The sequence below is a fragment of the Drosophila gunungcola genome, unplaced genomic scaffold (genome assembly GCF_025200985.1).
Source record: "Drosophila gunungcola strain Sukarami unplaced genomic scaffold, Dgunungcola_SK_2 000072F, whole genome shotgun sequence".
Taxonomy (NCBI): domain Eukaryota; kingdom Metazoa; phylum Arthropoda; class Insecta; order Diptera; family Drosophilidae; genus Drosophila; species Drosophila gunungcola.
This window is the reverse complement of record NW_026453235.1, coordinates 129,474-149,585: the sequence shown is the minus strand read 5'-3', so window position 1 is coordinate 149,585 and position 20,112 is coordinate 129,474. Positions and strand designations below refer to the sequence as shown.

Here is a 20,112-nt window from a genome sequence, read left to right as displayed (position 1 = left end):
AAACTCATTTGTAAATTTACTCGCTAATGCAATACGCGGGATAAAACATGTAATGTTAATATTCACAACAATTTTACGTATCTGGTTGTTTTATAATTTGGGCCATTAAACAATATTATAACAATTTAAATAATATAAAACCTATGAATTTAGATTATATTATTTGATTGTTTCATAATTTGGGCCTTTGAATGGTATTAAGACATCTCAAATTGTAATTATATTTTCATTTAATCCCAGTCGATTCGATTTCCAGTGCAGAAAGAAAGGGTAATAGTAAGTTGAACTAATTATAAAATTTAAATGTAAACATCTTTCATACAACATAATACAAAAAATAATACAAAAAAACAACATGGGATAAATAGGAAAATATATTGTGCAAAAAACAGAAACCAGAATTTAAATAGTCGATGAACCATTTTTTTGAACAATTAACATTTTCTGTGTGCTTAAATATGTTATAGGTACTGAATACGATTTTCACGAAATTACCTTTTCCTAATGGATATTATCTATTTTATTTAATACATTTTATATATATATTTTTTAAAATTTTTTTTTGAGTGTTGGTAGATAATATGCATAGATTTTCCGCCGGCAGGGCTAATTACATTCAATGCGCGTTTAGCGGCTAGTGAAATCACCAGAACCTGCCATGAAAATAGAAAGCGTAATTAAATGATTTGTCTTTTCCATAATTTATGCCACCAACAACGCCAGGTGTTGGTGGGCTGTTGCATTTTACACCAACCTTACAACAACGTTTGCAGGTGACTTAACTGTAAGTCCCAGTACGTGGTCCATTTCCCTTTGTTTTCATTGGCAATTACCTGTATATTGATTTTCGAACCCAGTTCTTTGGGTTTTATTTCTGGATCGGCTTTGGCGCATCTCCAATTAAAAGCCAGCATTTGATGACCCAAACCCAAAAACTGTAATGAAACAATGCATATGAAAACGGGGTTTTGAGTGTTTTGGTGGCTCATTTCGTAACCGCATCGTCGATAAACCGGACTGGAATCACCGATCCGATCCGAACCGATCCGATCCCATGTTGCAGTAAAAACCTTGAATTGCCAAATCTTTAACTGCTTTTTGCTCCAGGCTGACAAATTGGCGCTGAGGCTGGGCCCAAGATCTTGCATATGGAGTTGGCACACCGATGAGCGGCATTCGCATTCGCATTCGCATTCATAATATGATATGTATAATTGCAGGCCAAACCAGTCGCACACCACACTCTGGCTGGGATTTAATCGTGTTTAGTTTACAAATTAATTTGCCAATTGAATTTTAGATTCGGATTTGTGTGCTTCCAAGAACCACCTATCTACAGACGAGAGTAAAAGTGTATTTTTAATTAGCAATGCCACGCCACGACCTAAACTAGTTTTCCAGCCCGTCTCGTCTCGTCTCGTCTCGTCTGGTTTTGATTTTGATTTTGATTTTGCCGCATCTCCGATCGGATTGGATCGCATCTCCCAAGGACAGCGGCTTTTGGGTCATTGCGTGGTGTGTTTAGCATATTTATGCATATATTATGTACATATATTACCGGCATTGGACCGCTCTTTCGTCTTCCAATCCATTCCACCTGGGGATGTGACACAGTTTTCCATCCCGAATAGGATAAACCGGTGTCCCATGGGCGTAGGCATAAAAAATAATTATTTCTCGGGCTAGGTAATGCTATGCGTAAACAAATATTTGTCCCGAACCAGGAACAATATAATAATATCTGTAAAACTGGAACCCCCTCTTCAAACCGGCTTCAAATTACCTGGTTAATTTTGTGTCTACAGGTTGAATTTTTTTTATTTATTATTATTTTAATGTACATATTTTTGAAATCAAAAAACTGTTTTGGTCTGATCTTTGAAAAATAATAAGGCTTTTAGCTTCAACAGAAAACATTTATATAACTTTGTTAGATTGTTTGTTTATAAACCTACTTATAAACCTACACCCAACAAATAAACTGAATAAGTATTTCTTGAAAACAAACTACAGACATCAATAAGGTATTAATTCAACACTATATATATAACCACAATACTTTTAAGTTTTATTTTTATTACCAAGAGTCTAAGGTCTTATTTTTATTTATGAGTATTAATGGAAGGGTATTACATCTAATTGATACATTTTTCATACCCAATAGTCAAAAATTCATGTAACTATTGTTTAGTTTCTGACATTTTTTGTTTGTGTATTTATTTGCTTTCTTAAGTTTACATTTTTGTACAGCTTATATTAAGTATCCTTTGTATATTCAAGTAAGAGGTTAAGCCTAATCTTAGTTTGTAGTTTTTTTTTTCAGAGTGTTTACAAAATCGAAATGCGAAATATCCTAATATAGTTATGACAATAAAAACTTGTTGCACTCATGAAAAGTGATTTTCGAATTGAGGAAGTGGTATGTACAGAAGATTGAAGACTGTATATACTTTTTAAACAAGTGCATTCAACTATTTATTTATTTGTCAAAAACAAAGTTTACTTGATACTTCAATATATACTATAAAACTAAAAATTGCAAGATAAAAAATGTTCTTTTAAAGAATTATGCACTAATTTTGACTAAAATCAGGAGGCAGGGCATTATATAACCGAAGAGCCCTAGAAATAGGCTCATTAAAGACGTTATTAGTCCTACAATGCTTAATGGAAAAAGTTTCACAAGAACGTTAAGAATTGCAATGGCACCCAAAAGTTGGTGGTTGCTTTAAATTGGGAGTTTAAGAGCACCAAAAAAATGGAAAATGCTACGCCCTTGGCGAGTCCTTGAAGCCTAGCTCTGCCAACTTTGGGCTCTTTTGGCCGGAGTTTTGATCCAAAGGAATCAACTTCATCACACCGCCGTTATTGTTGTACCATTTTCGGCTTAATTTGTTTGGGTCTCTTGTGCGCTGGCCTTTTATCGGTGTAATGCCATTTGCATGCGCCCCATCAACTCAGGCGAGCACTCAAATCAACTCAATTCAACTGACAATCGGCCCCGGGGACCGTTGCCGCATATGAATTTGTTTATGTTCATTTTCGAGTCGCTTTTTCGGCCACATCGACACACTGATCGCAGGGAACCGGCACTGGCACTCGATTAAGTATACTCTTCACAACCGGGATCCATTGGCCACTCGATCCTACTTAAATCAAGGCGTTTTTAATTTAAATTCATGTATAGCTTACAAACTTTAGTAGATATTTTAAAGATCTTTCTTAAAAATTAAATACGTACAGTCAAATTTTTATAACTCAAACCACCTTCTGCCTTAAAAAAAATATATAATTGGTATAATTACTCTCTAATTAATACTCTCTATAGCGAACAAAATCTCTTTCAACCAAGTTGCAATCGATTTTGTATTGAATAAGATTAACGGTTTTGCTATAGATTTATTTAGCATGTTCTAAAGAATTCGCGACCTATTTTTCCGCTTAAAGTAGGTGTGTGGAATTTTGCAGCTTAAAACCTGCTAAACGTTTTGATTGGGTACAATTAAATTTTTAATTTAAGATTTAATTAAATCTATTTAAATTCATGTAATACTTAAAAATTAAGGTTTCTGTTTTGAAGACGAAAATAAGCTGTATCTAGCTAAGAATACGAATTTTGAAACTTTAGTTATGAAATGTAAATCGCAAACGTATCTGGCCGGTAGGTGGCGCATCCGATTTTTTGTGCTAGCGATGCTTGTGCTTAAGAATTCGCGACTGCATTATTTGGTTTTTTGGTTGAAACAAGGGCATTTCGCCAGCGGTTTTTCGAGTATCTCCCCTGCAACTTTCTTGTTTTTGTGCCATTACATCTCCGGCTCGCCTTTCTTTACCGCCTTTGGAGCTCCAGCTCCAGCTCGTTCGGTGGCAGTGGCAGTGGCGGGGGCGGAAGCGGGGGCGCTAGTGGCCCCGCCCATTGGCATCGCTCTGCCGCGGCCGACGCCGGCTTCGTCGTCGACGTCGACGTCGCCGGTAAAAAGTCTTGAAAAGTGCGCCTCTTTGGCGTTCCGTTGTTAGTTTAGTTTAACCATCGCAGCGCTTGAGTCGCGATCAGTTGCTCAGGCCAAGTACCCAGTTCCCAGTTCCCAGGATCGTCTCCGACTTGTTTCTTTTTTTTTGTTTAACCACTCAACACCAAGTCGAAAATGAAGTTATTTTTATGTGCCATTGCTGTGACGCTGTGTGTGGCGGCGACAAGTGAGTGTTATATCGGAATACCAAATGGATATGAATGTAGTGCCCCCAGTGGAAGTGATTTCTTCTCAATACGATCCAATCCAATCCAATCCAATCCGATCCGTCTGTTTACCCGTAGAAATCGCAACTAGTTGCTAATTGCTTTGACACTGACACCAAAATCAAGATTATTTCGGTCTGCTGTGTATTTTGCATATCGAGAGTTTTTATTTTTTTTTTTTTTATTTTTGGGCAGCTAAGTCAAATGACATTTAGACGTCTCGCAAGATTGCCACCCAGCAGCCTTAAAATCGAGTCGCGAATGCGGATCCATGAGTTTGTACTCGACGGAGAACCGGCTGGTTTTCCGTCTGGAAAAACTGGATGGCTGGCCAAGCCCAAGTGTCGCTGGTTATGCAACTCTTGCATACAAATATGTTGGCCAAGAGCTGCGCAAAGTCGTGACTGTGAGAAGTTGCTCTTCTGATGCTCATCTCTATTGGGGAGTGCATTGAACTCGAACTGGACATCTCAATCCAAATGTCAAATTGAACATGCATCTTTAGCTGTTTAAAATATCAGAAAAACGAAATAGATCCCATTTATTCCTTAAAAGGTTTCTAAAAGTATGTTGGTTAAGAAAGAACGTCATCTGTCCTGATTTCTATATGCTACTTTAGAAAATCGCAGCATACTTTTATAAACTTTTGTTAATGATTTAAAAACTCTAATGATATCCTTTACACAGAGAAAACTAGCAAAAGTTTAAGTTACAAAAACAATCATAAAGGAAAAAAAAGGAAAAAAATAAGTAAAATTAGTAAGGACCCTTTTACGATTTAGTATGAAAAACTAAAATAATTTCAATCCTAATTAATAAAGTGTTTGCTTAAGAGATAAATGGAGTGCCACAGAAATCCCTCTTGTTTTGAAATCATTTATAAAGGCGCCTAAAAGTATGCAGATAAAAAGAATATTGTCTTTTGGAATAAATTCATTGAGTTATTGAATTCATTCCTTAAACACACCTTTAAAACTAATGATACCAAAATCATAGTAATTTCTGGGACACCCTCATATATCTAAGTTTTTATTATTATGATGATCGTTTTCCAAGTCAATCAGTTACTGATTTGACTAGGCCATTATTCCCTTATACTTTCTTCACTGTAGTAGCCCGTTTCTTGAAATACCATTGCTCATTACTTATGCGAGCAGGAAACCGCAAATGCGGAATTGCCATCGAAAAATCGAGTGTTCGATCTCGTTACACTTTCGTGTGTGACTGAGTGGCACCCAGGGGGCACCAGGGGCACCAGTGGCTCCAGAAAAGTGAAAGTGGGAAAAACTGGTTGACTCAAGCGTTTCTGTTACTGTTTCTGTTTCCTCCCTTTTAGCCGTCAACGCCGCCAACTTCGAGTGCCCGAAGGCCAATGGCCAGTTCGCCGATGAGGTGCAGTGCGACAAGTTCTACGTCTGCGACGACGGAGTGGCCAAGGCGAAGCTCTGTCCCGACGGCCTGGTCTTCGACCCCCTCAACCGCAAGTTCAACAAGTGCGACCAGCCCTTCAATGTAGACTGCGAGGACCGCACGGAGCTGCGTAAGTAAACTGTTGAATACACAGAAAAAAACTATATCTAAATCGCTAGAGGTTTGAAAACTCTTGAAGAGGTTTCTATCAGACCATACTGTGCAAAAGAGCTTTTTATGCAACAAACATTCTGAAATCATCGCCAATATATCAAAAACATACACCTTTTAAAGTGAGTTTCAATTTCTGTACAAATTCCAAATGGAATATGATCATTTTTTGTATCACTTCAAACCAGTAAATGTAACAAAATAATATTAATTTTGCCATGTAAAACCAATAGTTTAAAAGCAATTAAAATGCGTGTATTTTTAAACGTTGTTAATCTATAAAAAAAAAAACATTATTTTTCAACTGTGTATAGTTACCATTAACCATCCTGAGCCTTCGGGAGGAAACAAGTTTATGCCACATCTTACGAAATCAAAAAACTATGTCAAGGCGAAGGCAACTTGGTAATTTGAATGGAAGTTCACATTTAATATGCATATAAAATAGTCTGCATTTTTTTTCTCGATTGGCTATTGCTTTTATTTAATTTTTACTACATTTTATGTATTTGTGTCTTTTGAATTGTGGCTCCTTTTATTTTTTTCGTTTAGTTATTTTCTTTAATTTGAATTTTTTCAAAATACAAGGCAAATACAAACACTGTATGTTTAAAACTGTTGACACATTTAAAGGGCTATGTTTTGGTTTAAGTGTATTAAAAAAACTGCAAAATAATAACTTAGTTTGCATGGTTAAGTTTTAGTCGCTCAAACTGTGGTTTGATTGTCCTTATAATTGCCGCTTCCAGGTAAAATTTGTTCATAACTTTTAATTCGTTTTAATGTGGCATTAAAAACATAAGTTGTTGTTTATTGTGTTATAAAAATGAAAATCATAAAACTGTTAAGAGATTTTTGTTTAAGCCCCATCTTAAGTAAATTAAAATTTTAACTTGTTTTATTTTGTCGTCTCAGTCTTATGGTTACAAATGTCGGCTAATTATTGTTTACAACTAGTTTGTGCAGATACCGTCTTCTTAAAACCATTTTATCAGATCAAATTTTTTTGGCACTCACCAAATTTAGAGTTATTCTCAAAATCCCACTTCTTTTTAAACTCACAAAAGAAAATAAAGTTGTTTTAATTTTGATATTGAGTTAAAGCAGGGACCATAAAAAAAAGTCGAGCTTAAAAAACTGAAGCCCAAAAAATAGTTTTGTTAAAAAAAATCTTTATATTTTAATTTTTAAAATAAAAATCGAAAATAAGAGTTGTTTTTCTATTATTGTTAAAATTTGTTTAAGTTTTTATGTTTAAAATTAAATTAATTAATATCCCTTTTATTAAGCTGTTTGTAGACGATAAGCTTTACGTTACGTCCCTAACTCTAACTAAATTAGTTTGATCTCAAAACCATTCAATCAGAATTTAGAGTTATTATCAAAATCACAAGCTGTCTCTGAAAGTATATTTAGTGCCTACTTTTCGGCACCTCTATTAAGCTGGATGTAGACGATGCAGTATGTGCCTAACTCGATTTGGTTTCCATTTACAGAGGAGCCCAAGTCCAGCAAGTACTGTCCGCGCAAGAACGGATTCTTCGCGCATCCCGATCCCGCCGTGTGCAACATCTTCTACAACTGCATCGAGGGCGACGCTTTGGAGACCAAGTGCACCGTGGGCCTGCACTTCGATGAGTACTCGGGCACCTGTGTGTGGCCCGATACCGCCAAGCGTGAGGGATGCAACCCGGAGCAGAGTATGTCCCCAGAAAAAGCAGTCCGATAATTGAGTTCCGGGCATAACAGCCATCTCATGTATTTGCAGGGACTTCCGAGACCGGCTTCGTGTGCCCCAAGGATCAGCCCAAGACCGACGACCGCGGCCAGGTGGTGACCCATCCCAAGTACCCGCATCCCACCGACTGCCAGAAGTTCTACGTGTGCCTGAACGGCGAGGATCCGCGTGACTTGGGCTGCCAGCTGGGCGAGGTCTACAACGATGCCACCGAGATGTGCGACGCCCCCGAAAATGTGGCCGGCTGCGAGGACTGGTACAAGGAGGTGGACGACAAGAAGGACTAAGCACTGAGGACCAAGGACCACACTTCCGGTCGACCTGTCTCATCTCACATCCACACTCACACAAACAACAAAACAAAAAAAAAAAAAATCAAAACACAAACAAACACACGGATTCGCGTCTTAGTCACTTAAAGTTAGTAGTTCTAGCCCATTTCCTATAGAACGTATGCGTAGCAGTTAAACTTCAATCTTCTTCTGTTTACTCTCTGGCTATCTGACTTTTTATACCTGTACTTTCCTTTCTTTTAACCCATTTCAAAATCAAAAAATCTCCTTCCTCACTCTCTAAATCTGCCTATCTCTGTGCCCAACCGAATTCTACCAAACTGTTGTGTATATATTTCCCATTTTCAGACTTTCACCTAATTATTATACAAAAAAAATAAACTGAATTTTTTATAAAACTATACCAACTAAAATGATATATCTTTCCCACTCCTTCGACTATGATCTTCCTTCTATATGTATTTTCTTTTAGCTATCCTCTGTTATTTTTTTTTTTTATTTGGCTATATTTTAATTCTCTCCATTCCCGAAATAGTGTATTTTTTTAAAAACTTTTCTATTCTTAACTTTTTCCTTGCTCTTTTTTTGAATTTTAAATCACATACATTATCTTGATCAGACTGAAATTGTTAATTTGGCTATATTTTAATTCTCTCCATTTCCGAAATAGCTGATATTTTCAAATACTTCTCCATTCTTATCTTTTTCCTTCCTCTTTTTTGGAATTTTCCATCACATACATTATCTTGATCAGACTGAAATTGGTTTTTCTTATATTTCTTTTTAATCTCCCTTCTACTTTGCTTTATGATCTATCATCATTAAATTTCAAAAATGCTATACTCCAAATTCGGACTTCTTGTGGTTATATATGTCACTTTATCATATATGCAGACGGCAAAAGAAGCTAAGTACAGTTTGCACCGAAATTTCTTATGAAATAAACTATTTTTGCCCACTGTATCTATGCCTAAAATTCTTTACTACGTGCTTGATTCTCCTGCCATATTTCGTTCTTCAAATCTATACTTTGATTATCTAAAACTTTTATTTATCTATCACTTTTCTTTAACTACCACTTTATGGACTTTTCTTTTCCTCGTTATATTATTTTTTCAATTCTCTGTTAAACTTCCAACTTTATAATTAACGTTCATTTAGACATTTATTGTCTGATTTCTTGACTTGCCCAGATGCTTTTTATATTTCATGTAAAACCTTTCGCCCGTTTTATTTAAGTCATCACACATTGTAATTCTCTAAATCGTAAGGCAAAACCATCTTAATAGTTTTCACTTGGTTTTTAATTAAAACACTACTTCAAGTCTTTACAAAATTAGAGTCCATCTCGTTTGGAAATAATTATGAAGAGAGTGATCGACTCTAATCAATCAATCAAGCCTTTCACTCCACACGCAACCCTGGAAAATAAAATATCGGATAATGGCGCTGGGTTGTCCTGTATCCATTATAGCCCTTTGTCAAGCCAGCGGACACAAAGAGTAGTTAATTACCAAAAAAAGAAAAAAAAGAAAACCAAAAGCAAAAGAGTAGCAACCGCACATGTAAATTAAACAAAAAAGCAGCCCAAGAGGTGTTATGCAATCGACAGCAGCAGCAAAGCAAAGCAAAGCAAAAGCAAAAGCAAAAGTTTTGCAATAGTTAACAATGTAACGGCAATCGGCAATCGGCAAACGGAAAACGGGACCCAATCATGAATGAAGCTTATAGTCTGCGCGAGCTTTGCCTTTTACTTTCAATCACACATGTTGTCAGAGAGGCTCGATTTCATCCTCCAAAATCCAGCGCTGGCGGTTTTTCGGGATAAAGTAGCTATTTTTGTGCATCTGAAAATGGCCAGATGGGGTAAAACAGACCGCGCAAATGGTTGAGATCATTTGGGCGCTGGAAATTGCTTTTCAATCACATTTCTTAAATATCAAATGGATAAGCCAGGAAATCATTCAAACTTAATTCAAATAAAATTTTAATATGGGTACCAAACAGTTTATTTTCGAATTTTAAAAGGCGTCTGGCTTTTTTTCGAAATAAGTTCCCCAAGATTGTCGCCCTCATGCGATTATACGGCCATGGCTGTATTTACTTAAATGGTGATCAAGAATCCCTGTGACTAACATTTGCAAAATATAAAAGCTATTTTCAGTTATCCATGGATAATGTCTTGACTTCTCCGAATTACGTTAAATATCTTTCTTAAGAAATCGTTTTTGTTCAAATCGTTGCCCACTTTCTGGAGAAAGTCAATATAAGTCAAGTACTTAAGCGTTCAGGGATTTTCGATTGACATATTTGTCTAATAGATATAAAATTTGGTATGTGACTGGAAATGAGCAAAAAACGGGTTTATTCTTTAGGGCAGAATTCCCTTTCTTTAGAGAAGTGTCTGCTGCAGATTTTTTGGCTTTCAATATTAAAATATAGGATTACGATTGATTTACTTGTCTTGTCTTGTCTTGTCTTGTCTTGACTGGGAATGAGCAAAACACGGGGTTTGTCTTCAGGGCGCAACTTCCTTGAGAGGCGTGACAGGATTTTTGGTTTTCACAAGCAGGTGTATAACCCTCCGTTCTGAGAAAATGGCTAAATTGCCAGCACTTCCCTACCCAAATCCCGTTTTTTTTTTTTTTTTTTTTTTTGCATTTACACAACAACAATGGGAGCTGTGACAACACAACACCATCCACCACCCACCGCCCCCATCCACGCCCCAAACATAAAAAACAAGAAACCCGAAAAAACACACAATATTTAAGTTTTGCAAAACTTTGCTTGTCGTTTGTGATGTGGTTTTGTTTTTGTGTGGTTCGGCTCGGTTTGGTTTGGTTTTTGGTTTGGCTAAGTCGGTTTTGACCACGTTTCTTCTGTTTTTTGTTGTATTTTTTTTTTGTTTTTGCTGCCAACGCTGCGCAGTCGCTGCTCCGCCGCTTCTTCTTCTTCTTCTTGGAGCGCGGTACAAATCTTTTCAGTTGAGTTTGGAACGCGTAACCGTTAAAACGTACAGACCTCTTGGAGCGGAAGTTTCAAGTATTTCTGGGCCATATTGAATACATTTAGCGCGCATTGAATATTTGAATATATACATATTGTTTTTTTTTGCGGTGCGTGTATGTGCTTTTGCCTTGTGGTTGCTCATTTTGCATTTCCGCTAATATATGTACATTGCCCATCATCTCAATAATATTATAATATCCACACATTAGGAACGAACATGCAGCGATTCGAAGTGTGCAGTATCCTAATCCTGGCCTGGATCGCCTGTGGTAAGTAGCCCATTTGCACAATTCTCATACATATTTATTAGGGCCTTGGTCTACCACTCCCGCTTACAATTAGCGCAACCTTTCAATTACTTGCGTGTGTGTGGCTCGAAAATGGAAGCTTTTACTTTCAAAAATTCCATTGCAATCGCGTGGAGTGACCAATTGTGCGATAGGTGGTGATCGGGTGTATATAGTATAGTGTAGTATGTGCACAGCCCCTTCGATCCGGCGACCGTTAGCTCTTTTGTTCTCACCTCGAATATCGAGTTCGAATCGAAATAGATTTTAATTACTGGTTTTCCCAGTCGAAGGCTAGGCCGCAGATAATCTGCTAAGCAAACCCGCCTGCTCCACTTAACCCCCCTCCCCCACACCAAAAAAAAAAAAAAAAACCTACCGATCCACTTAACCCCCCTCCCCCACACCAAAAAAAAAAAAAAAACCTACCCCGATCTCAGCCAATATCTACATATATGTGCTATATGTCAGCTATAGCTGATTTGGCATGCAGATCGCGTTTCGATCACTTTTGCTTTTCGTTTCCACCACTGACTCACTTGGCCGGATAATACACCATATATCTATATATATATATATATATATCAGGCATCCAATCCGATTTGATACGATCTGATCGGGCAAGTTAATGAACTAAATAAAACAAATGCCAAACCCAGGCCAAAGTAGAACTTGGGCCCGTCAAACCAGTTGACAATTAAGTACGAAGGCGCTCACATTATACGATCTAGTTCTGGGTTAGCCAAGGCAACCAGTTTCGACCAGCAGAAAGGTTGATAGATCAGATCAAATCGCAATCCTATCCGCGATCGCTTTGGATCGATAAGCGATCGATCTATCTTACGTCACAAGCATACTCTTTTGGGTTCCTAACTTTGCGATCGCTACAAGTTTCATATAAACGTTTTCGAAATAAGCAAATCCAGCATAACCCAGATAATATCGTATCTATACCTAAGGATATGTAAACATAAAACAATCTATGATATATCCATTAAAGTCTACATTGAATTGATGAAATACGTTACCAACGATCGTTCCGTTGCAAATGAACAATTTCATTTAATTACCGATCATTAACGATTATATAATGGCAATAACTTAACAGGGTTAAACAGATGATTTCTATTAAAGTTGTTGGCCATAATTTGATGTTAAAACACACACGCTTAAATTGATGGTGAAATCCTCATGCGATAAGGGATCGATGACATTTTCCCCCTGAAAACTTAGACAGAAAGTGCGAGACCGAGACAAATTACCGGAAATCTTTAGAGACTTAAGTATATGCATGTCTGGTCTCCGATTTTCGGCTGTTTGGAGCTTCGGACTGCGAGAAAATTGTCAGCAGACAGTGGACAATCAACAATCAACAGACAACAGACAACAGTCAACAATCGGCGCTTCGAGCTTACATCACACAAGACTCCACTCCAAAAGCCATTCGGATCGCATTGCCGCTAGACGCGGTGCGAAGATGCGCGAAAGTGTTGTGGTCTCGTGGTCGTGGCGTCACTTGCACTTGCATCAAAATCCAACCGAATCCGAATCCGAATCCAAAACCAGTTGCTCAGGTGGACGGCAGGTGGAAGGCAGGTGGAAGGCAGGGGCTAAAAAATAGACGGCCTGGCGGACAGGAAGGAAGTTGACTGCTGTTCGGGTTTGACAATGGTGGGAACAGTGGGCACCGCCTCAAACAACCGATATGATATAGCTGTTCAATCGCTTCGCTTACCGCCCTTACAGTCTAAAAATTGCTGTAAAAAAAAAACTTTAGACTCAACATTTAAAAAAAAAAATATAGTTTAATAACAATTTTTTTTTTATTTTCATTTTTTTTACAATTTTGCTTTTGCCAATAAGTAAATTTAATTTGGTTAATATAAAATAAAAAAAACAGAAATATTAGCTATTAAACATTTATCAAACATTTTTAACCTAAAAATATATTGTTTGTATCTATACCATAAAAACTTATTACGTTAAAAAAAATGATTTTTTTTTTGATATTTGACTCAAATATAGAATAATAATAATTTTAAAAGTCAGTTTAAGTTTTTATTTACGGCAAACTCTTGCAGCTGTTTAAAAATAAAACGACTTTATTTCGACAATAAAACTATGCCGATATTCAAATGAAGCTATATGATTTCGTTGCCCGATTATAATAAAAATGAATTCATTCAAATCTTTGTCTGTCGAATCTTTTTTGTTTTTCAAAACAATAGAAAAACCAACACACCCTTTTTTTCTTTACTTACTAAACAACTTTAAATTGTTTTTGTTATTTTAAACTTTGGATCCTTTTGAAAATAAAGTCCAATATAACAACTAGTGATTGAAAATAAGTTTTTATGTATTGGACTCCTACTTAAAAATAAGTACAAATAAATTCTTTTCTTTTAAGCTTATAAACTTTAAAAAAATTATTAATTTTAACTTAAAAACTTTTTTTATTTTTAATGAATCCTAATTATTTTTTTTTGAAAAAGTTAAAAATGTAAGGAATTTAATAAGAGGAATGGACTGATTGAGCAAAGATACTGACTTCGGTGCATAAATTTAAATTGAGATATTTTTGTATTTTAAGTTTAAAATATTTACTGGTTAAATCAGCGATAGACGTCCGACCTAGAGGACTTTTAAACTTCAGTTGCATACTTAATTCCTTGTATAGTTTAAATTGTCTTATTTGGTAATGTTTATCAATAAAGTGACAAATGCTTTTATAATGTAAAGCCATATCACATACCTCAAACAAAAGTGTAAAATATCAAAAAAGGGAAAACCTGTAAAATAGTGTTAAAATACCCTCTTGCAAGGGTTTTAAAAGTGGTGCTCTGACTCATCGCCGTTTCGTTCCATTGTATTCTGTTCGATTCGCAGGACATGCCCTGGCCGTGGGCTCGCCGGAGTGCCCGGAGAAGTACGGCGTGCAGGCGTACGCCCACACGGAGAACTGCGACCAGTTCTTCCTCTGCACCAACGGCACCCTGACGCTGGAGACCTGCGAGAACGGGCTGTTGTTCGACGGCAAGGGCGCCGTGCACAACCACTGCAACTACAACTGGGCCGTGGACTGCAAGGGCCGCCAATGGGATCGTGAGTAGATCGTACCGCAATGCTACCTACGAGTCCTTTACTGACCAGGCAACCTTTGTCCGTTTCCTTTCCTTTCCTTTCCTTTCCTTTCCTTTCCTTCCCCTCCCCTCCCCTCCCCTCCCCTCAGCCACGCCCATCTCGACGCCGGCCTGCGAGTACCAGTTCGGCCTGTACGCCGTCTCCAAGGACTGCTCCACCACGTACATCAAGTGCGCCCACGGCGAGCCCCATGAGCAGGACTGCGACGCCGGACTGGCCTACGACGAACGGATCCACGGCTGCAACTGGCCGGATCAGCTGCTGGACCATTGCAATCCCGAGGGTGAGAACTGTGGGGTTTGCCACTAAAGATCTTCTTGACTCTAGGGGGTTTAGCATTATTAAGCCTTATTTCACCACAAATCCATCAATCTTCTGTTTACAAACAATATAGTAGCATACTCTTACCTTTAGTGACATTCTGGTCCACCCTTTTATAGCTCCTCAGATCCTCAGTTTGATAGCCCAGGTTTTAAGCCCGCTAAACAAAATTACGATTTTTTTTCCACCACTAATTCATCAACCTTATGTTTCCAAAATTCATAGTAACATACTATTTCTCCTAGAAATTGTTTGGTTCACCCTTTTTTTTTAACTCAAAATAAAAACAGCTCAACAGCTCAAGTTTTTAGCCTGCTAAATAATATTGCAATTTTTTTCACCTCTAATACATCAATCTTCTGTTTCCAAAAAACTGGTAACATACTCTTAAGTCTAGAAATATTTTGGTTCACTCTATTTTAATTTAAACTAAAACCCGCTATAAGCAATTAAAATAATATGCCCAAACAATCATGATTGTATTTGACAATATATCATTTTGAAACTGTTACGGCTAGAACTGGTTTAAGTATTTTCGAAACATTTGTAAGATCTTTAAAGAAGACGATATCTTTACTAAGGATCCATTGCCTTACGAATTCTACACTGATACAATAATGAAATAGTTTATATAAATACCAGGCTGTTGAATTCAAAATTTTATATTTCAAATTAATTTAAATTAAATAAACAAATCATTATCTTACGCCAATTCCATTCACAATAAATGACATTATTTAATGCTAAAATATTTAAAATTTTTATGAACAAAATATGACATTTAAATTTCCCCTTTGTTTTAAGTGCATTGTAATTAAGTTTCATAATTTTTAAAATGATAAAATTAAAAAAAAATAATTTTCTAGTTTTTTTCAATAGAAAAAAAGACCATAAATCAAAGTGAAAAATATTTAAATTGAGTATGAAATTTGTACTTGGACTTACTACGTTTGCTTTTTGCCATGTATACAACCTACCTGTTCTTGCAGCTGTCGTCGGCTTCAAGTGCCCCACGAAGGTGGACCCGAACTCGGTGGCCGCCCGCTTCTGGCCCTTCCCCCGCTTCCCGGTCTCCGGCGACTGCCACCGCCTGATCACCTGCGTCGAGGGACATCCCCGCCTGATCAGCTGCGGCGAGGACAAGGTCTTCGACGAGCACACGCTCACCTGCGAGGAGCCGGAGTACGCCAGCGGAAGCTGCGCCAACTACGGCAAATAGGGATCGCCGATCGACCGCTCTGTATATACCCATACGCACGGACATGCTACAGTGAAAACTCGATTATGTGAATGTGTAAATTAAACAAAAAAAAAAAACTTCAAAATGCGAGCTGTTCGCTACACACTAATGTTTTCTATTTTTCGAGTGTGCACTGTGTGTGTGTGTGTGTGTAAGGATCGATGCTCTCGCTAACCACTTCTGCCCCTCTGTATATCGCGTGCACTGTAAAAAACTTCCCAGACCAACCGCTTGTTAACCTTCTTGCTTGTTAACCGTCTCCTTTTTATTGCCCACTTTTCTGTATTATTAACTTGTTTGTTGTTTGGTCTCTTTTGTATATGAATCGCAATAAAGTTAATTTTATTTATTGTACATTTCTTCAAGGCGTGAAAAAAGAATTCGATAAAAAACCATTACTGGGCGTGGGGAATGATCCTTGGAAGTTGCGGTTTCCGTTTCCACCCATTAATTTTGAAAAGGCTTTTAAAATTTCGCATTTCTTATGTTCTTATCATTTAAACCACAACTATTAAAATTTTACCTTTACTTATTCACCTAAGACATTTTCCAAAAAAAAAAAAAAAAAAACAACAGACTTTATGGTGTTAATAAACCTTTTAAATATGTTTTAATTATTTGGAAACTACCAATTTCGTTTTGTGTAAATCTTAAAGTATTGGCGGCTTGTTGATCTACAAAGCCCTAAGTTACAAAAATATATGCTTGGAAGAAATAATTCAAGTGAAGTTTGTCAAAATTACTCTTTACAAAATCATTATCATTCGGCAGCTGAAATGAAGCATGCGGAAAAATAAATGCAAATTTGGCTACAGCTTATCGAAACTAAGTGATTTTGGCAATACACTCGTACAAAAAAATATCTAAACATATGTATTTTGAAATGATACAATGTTTTATGCCAATTCAGATAAGGAACACAAGCAATCCATAAAGACAAAGCCATGCGATGTATAAAACAATGCAGAATTAGTTCCCAGTTTGTAAATATTAAATGGGAACGAATTCGGCGTACAGATCAATTCATTTCGATGGCCAAAGGTGCCAAAGTTGCCAAAATTGCCAAAGATGCCAGGCCTATCACATCGAAAATACAAAAATTAGCTAAACTTATCATTGCGCCGGATTCAGTCGACCAGGTGGCGGCCATGGTCCTGCGGCGTGGAGAAATGATGGCGTAGATGAGGCCATCGCGAACGGATTCCGTGGGATTGCCCACGTTGAACATGAACTTGACGCGATGGCAGTTGGCGTCGGGCACACAGGAGTACATGGGATACCAGCCGGTCTTGTTGAACACCACGTAGATCTTGTAGATCTGGTTGCGATAGATGTACACGGGTCGGTCGAACGTGATGTCCAGCAGCGAGTCGTAGCGCACTCGCGCCGTGCAGTGGGTGTACGTGATCCGTGAGCCGTGCATGTCCTGGATGTGGGCGTACAGCACCTCGGTGTACCGCTCCGTGAAGCCGGCGGAGGTCATCAGTTCGCCGCACAGCACGCGCGTTGGCACCTGCACGCCCAGTATCCAGATGTTGGTGTCCACCTGAAAGGTAACGCCCGCATCCGTGACGCTGGTGTTGCGGAAATCGAACTGGCGGGTCAGCGAGCGCATGCAGTAGGCGCGCACCATGTCGTTGTGCGAGTTGCCAGCAGCGGATCCGGATCCGGATCCAGCCCCACCGCTTGCTGCTCCGCCCGCGGGCGCTGGTCCCGGTCCTGCCCGTTCGCCACCGCCGTCGTCCTCGTTGGCGGGCGCCGCCACGCCTGCTCCGCCCTCGTAGCCCTCGCCGAAACAGCGCAGTGTGGCCGGCGCTGGCGCGGCATCGGACGGCACGCCCACTGGCTCTGGGGCTCGCATGACCAGCTCCTCGCCCGCGAACCCGAATCCCGCGCTGATCGATCCGAAACGCGGTGCATTGCCCATCATCAGACCGCCGCAGCCGGGGCGCACGGCCGGCCCAGGTCCCGGGAAGCAGAGGCCGCCCGATGGAGCTGCCCCGGTGCGGTACGAGGTGGACTGCTCCCGCTGGCCATGACGGTGACCCGACTCGTAGAAGTTGCGCGTGCTGCGCGACACACAGAAGCCCTCGGGCATGTGGCAGTCGTTGAGCGTGGGACTGGAGATCTTGATGAGGATGGACAGGGCCTCGTGCTGCTGCAGCAGCTTGGAACGGGCCGGACCCTCGGCGAACTGCTGCGGCGTCATGGTGAGGAAGCGGATCTTCTTGACCGCCTGCCGGAGCATGGCGCCGTCGAGAATGGTGCGCTGGGCGTCCATGATGTTGATCATGTTGGCGGCGGCATCGGCGGAGGCGTCGCTGTCGATGATCACAAGGTCGTCGGAGCCGGAGGCCACATCCAGCGGTGGGGAACCGGCGGTAGAAGCGGAAGCAGCAGCAGCAGCAGCGGCAGCAGCAGCAGCTACAGCGGCAGCAGCAGCTGCAGCCGCCGAGGAGGAAGTGGAGGACATGCCGGCGTCCGTTTCAAAGCTGTCGCCCTCGTCGTCCTGGTGCATGTGCTGCACCATGGCCGCCACATCGGGCTCCATCTTGATCTCCTCCACCAGCACATGACCGCCGGTGTTGTCGGGCGACTCCTTGGTCAGGACCTGTCCCCCACCGGCGCCCTCGTCCTGGCCGGATTCGTTGAGGATGCCCCGCTCGCTGGCGAACTTCAGCAGGCAATTGAACAGATCCAGTTCGGAGTCGATGTTCAGCCGGTTCTGATCGAGAATGGCCATCAGGGTGGAGACCTCGATGTCCAGGAAGCTGGGATCGGACAGCACCTCGCGCGTGTTGGCCGCGATCAGGTCCATGCTGCTCTGCATGAGCCGGGGCTCGTCGAAGAGCTTGGCGAACTCGTACGCCCGACAGGCGTTCTTCGGGCTGAGGTCCGCCCACAGGAAGTGGGTGCAGCGGGTGACCACGTGGGGCAGCATGTACTTCTTGGCCACGTAGCACAGCTCGCAGGCCTTGTCGAACGATCCGATGGTGATGCGGTCCGTGTAGATGTACTCCAGCATCGCCTCGAAGGCCTCCGGCTGGACGTCCGGTATGACGATCGGATCCGTCTTGTCCGGCAGATTACCGTAGAACATCCGCTCGAACACGGGCGAGGCCATGGCCAGGAGCAGCTTGTGGCCCGCGATGAGCCGCTGGCTCGGCGAGGAGCCCGATCCCACCAAGAATCGGCAGTCGGCCCATTTCTCCGAGTGCAGCAAGTACTGGCCGCGGTCCTTCAGCTCGGTGAGGCTGTTCTGCCAGTCGAGATCCATTGCCTGCGGGTGTGCCGGGTTAGCAGGGATCTGGATCACTAAAATCCCGGCCTGAGCTTACCTGTTTTGTGCGAAACTCCTCCTTTTTGCGAGTTGAGTTGCGGATTTGCGAATATTGTTTTGCCGCCAGTGTTGCACACGGCCCACTTTGTTTGAGGTTTTCAATCGTCAGTGTTGAGCAGTGCTGGCCGATGCGGGATGCCACATCGCTCGCACGTATTTTAAATATTTAGGAATTATTGTATGGTTGATTATAGCAAAATTCTAAATTACTTTTAACCTATTGAAGCTAAGCACTGACATTTAAAACTCATATGAAAAACTCGGCATTCTTCCTATTTCAAATTTGTTTAATTTTACAAAAAACCAAGAAAGGAATCAAAATTTCGAAAATACCCATGCGGCTTTTGTAAAATTTAAACTTTTCCTATTAACAAAAATATTATTAACAGTTATTTTAAAATAATAATCTAATACTACATATCGAAGTATAATCAAATAATTTAGGAGCAGCAAAAATATAATTCTGTTGTACATATTATTCCGATTATAATATAGTCGTCCGATAGAAATAAATTTAAAATCGTAATTTCTAATTATTTTTTTGTTTTTTTTTCGGTTGTTTTAATGAGTTTCAAGAAAATGAAATGAATTCTTAATAATTAGTTTATCTCTAAGAAATTAAAAACGGCTGAACTTCCAAAAGCCCCAATGCCCGATAATTTTTAAATTTTCAGGATCCACCTATTTGAGGGTCCTGATTACGAACAAATTGGTCAAAGCTTGCGATAGGACTGATTTTTTGGAAAACAACGGTAGCCCGGTCTGAATTGCTGAAATTCAGCAGATATATACTGAAATTCGGTCAGCTGTTCCATACAAAATTAAACTTGCTAAAAATTCAGTAGTTCAGCAACCCAGTAGCCGCTGAAAATTGTTTGTATATTGTTGCTGAACTTTCAGCAATCCAGAGATTCAGACGTTT

The 20,112-nt window shown here is 39.8% G+C and overlaps 3 protein-coding genes and 1 long non-coding RNA gene across 6 annotated transcripts; 2 read left to right on the top strand and 2 right to left on the bottom strand.

Moving 5' to 3' along the window:
- Nucleotides 1-577: 577 nt before the first annotated feature.
- On the bottom strand, nucleotides 578-1,899 carry LOC128264529 (uncharacterized). Its single transcript, XR_008268744.1, has 3 exons — nucleotides 1,071-1,899; nucleotides 755-935; nucleotides 578-653 (listed from the first exon to the last, which is right to left on the bottom strand). It is a non-coding gene; the product is annotated as an uncharacterized LOC128264529 (long non-coding RNA).
- A 2,156-nt stretch (nucleotides 1,900-4,055) lies between these two features.
- On the top strand, nucleotides 4,056-7,937 carry LOC128264522 (protein obstructor-E). The gene is made up of 4 exons (XM_053000039.1): nucleotides 4,056-4,197; nucleotides 5,574-5,777; nucleotides 7,315-7,518; nucleotides 7,587-7,937. Exons 1-4 carry the CDS (start codon nucleotides 4,146-4,148, stop codon nucleotides 7,841-7,843), a joined length of 717 nt encoding a protein of 238 aa, XP_052855999.1. The 5' UTR covers nucleotides 4,056-4,145; the 3' UTR covers nucleotides 7,844-7,937.
- Nucleotides 7,938-10,813: 2,876 nt separating this feature from the next.
- LOC128264523 (protein obstructor-E) lies at nucleotides 10,814-16,204 on the top strand. Of its 3 annotated transcripts, none has more exons than XM_053000040.1 (5): nucleotides 10,814-10,968; nucleotides 11,071-11,130; nucleotides 14,035-14,250; nucleotides 14,378-14,572; nucleotides 15,600-16,204. In XM_053000040.1, the coding sequence occupies exons 2-5, from the start codon at nucleotides 11,079-11,081 to the stop codon at nucleotides 15,827-15,829; spliced, it is 693 nt and encodes a 230-aa protein (XP_052856000.1). In that variant the 5' UTR covers nucleotides 10,814-10,968; nucleotides 11,071-11,078; the 3' UTR covers nucleotides 15,830-16,204. The 3 variants fall into 3 exon arrangements, with proteins under 3 accessions (XP_052856000.1, XP_052856002.1, XP_052856001.1); XM_053000042.1 differs by having other exon boundaries at nucleotides 10,830-10,894; XM_053000041.1 differs by having other exon boundaries at nucleotides 10,831-10,974.
- A 224-nt stretch (nucleotides 16,205-16,428) lies between these two features.
- On the bottom strand, nucleotides 16,429-19,372 carry LOC128264503 (uncharacterized). Its single transcript, XM_053000002.1, is given in 3 exon segments — nucleotides 16,429-17,021; nucleotides 17,024-19,130; nucleotides 19,189-19,372. Coding segments are annotated over 2 exon segments (2,148 nt in total). The 5' UTR covers nucleotides 19,128-19,130; nucleotides 19,189-19,372; the 3' UTR covers nucleotides 16,429-16,977.
- Between the last annotated feature and the right edge of the window lie 740 nt (nucleotides 19,373-20,112).

Bases quoted from the DNA above. Each gene is read 5' to 3' on its own strand.
- LOC128264522 (XM_053000039.1), top strand. From the start codon at position 4,146: ATGAAGTTATTTTTATGTGCCATTGCTGTGACGCTGTGTGTGGCGGCG. The intron at 5,778-7,314 runs GTAAGTAAACTG...TTCCATTTACAG, and splicing joins CGAGGACCGCACGGAGCTGC to AGGAGCCCAAGTCCAGCAAG. The intron at 7,519-7,586 runs GTATGTCCCCAG...ATGTATTTGCAG, and splicing joins GGGATGCAACCCGGAGCAGA to GGACTTCCGAGACCGGCTTC.
- LOC128264523 (XM_053000040.1), top strand. From the start codon at position 11,079: ATGCAGCGATTCGAAGTGTGCAGTATCCTAATCCTGGCCTGGATCGCC. The intron at 11,131-14,034 runs GTAAGTAGCCCA...TTCGATTCGCAG, and splicing joins CCTGGCCTGGATCGCCTGTG to GACATGCCCTGGCCGTGGGC. The intron at 14,573-15,599 runs GTGAGAACTGTG...CTGTTCTTGCAG, and splicing joins GGACCATTGCAATCCCGAGG to CTGTCGTCGGCTTCAAGTGC.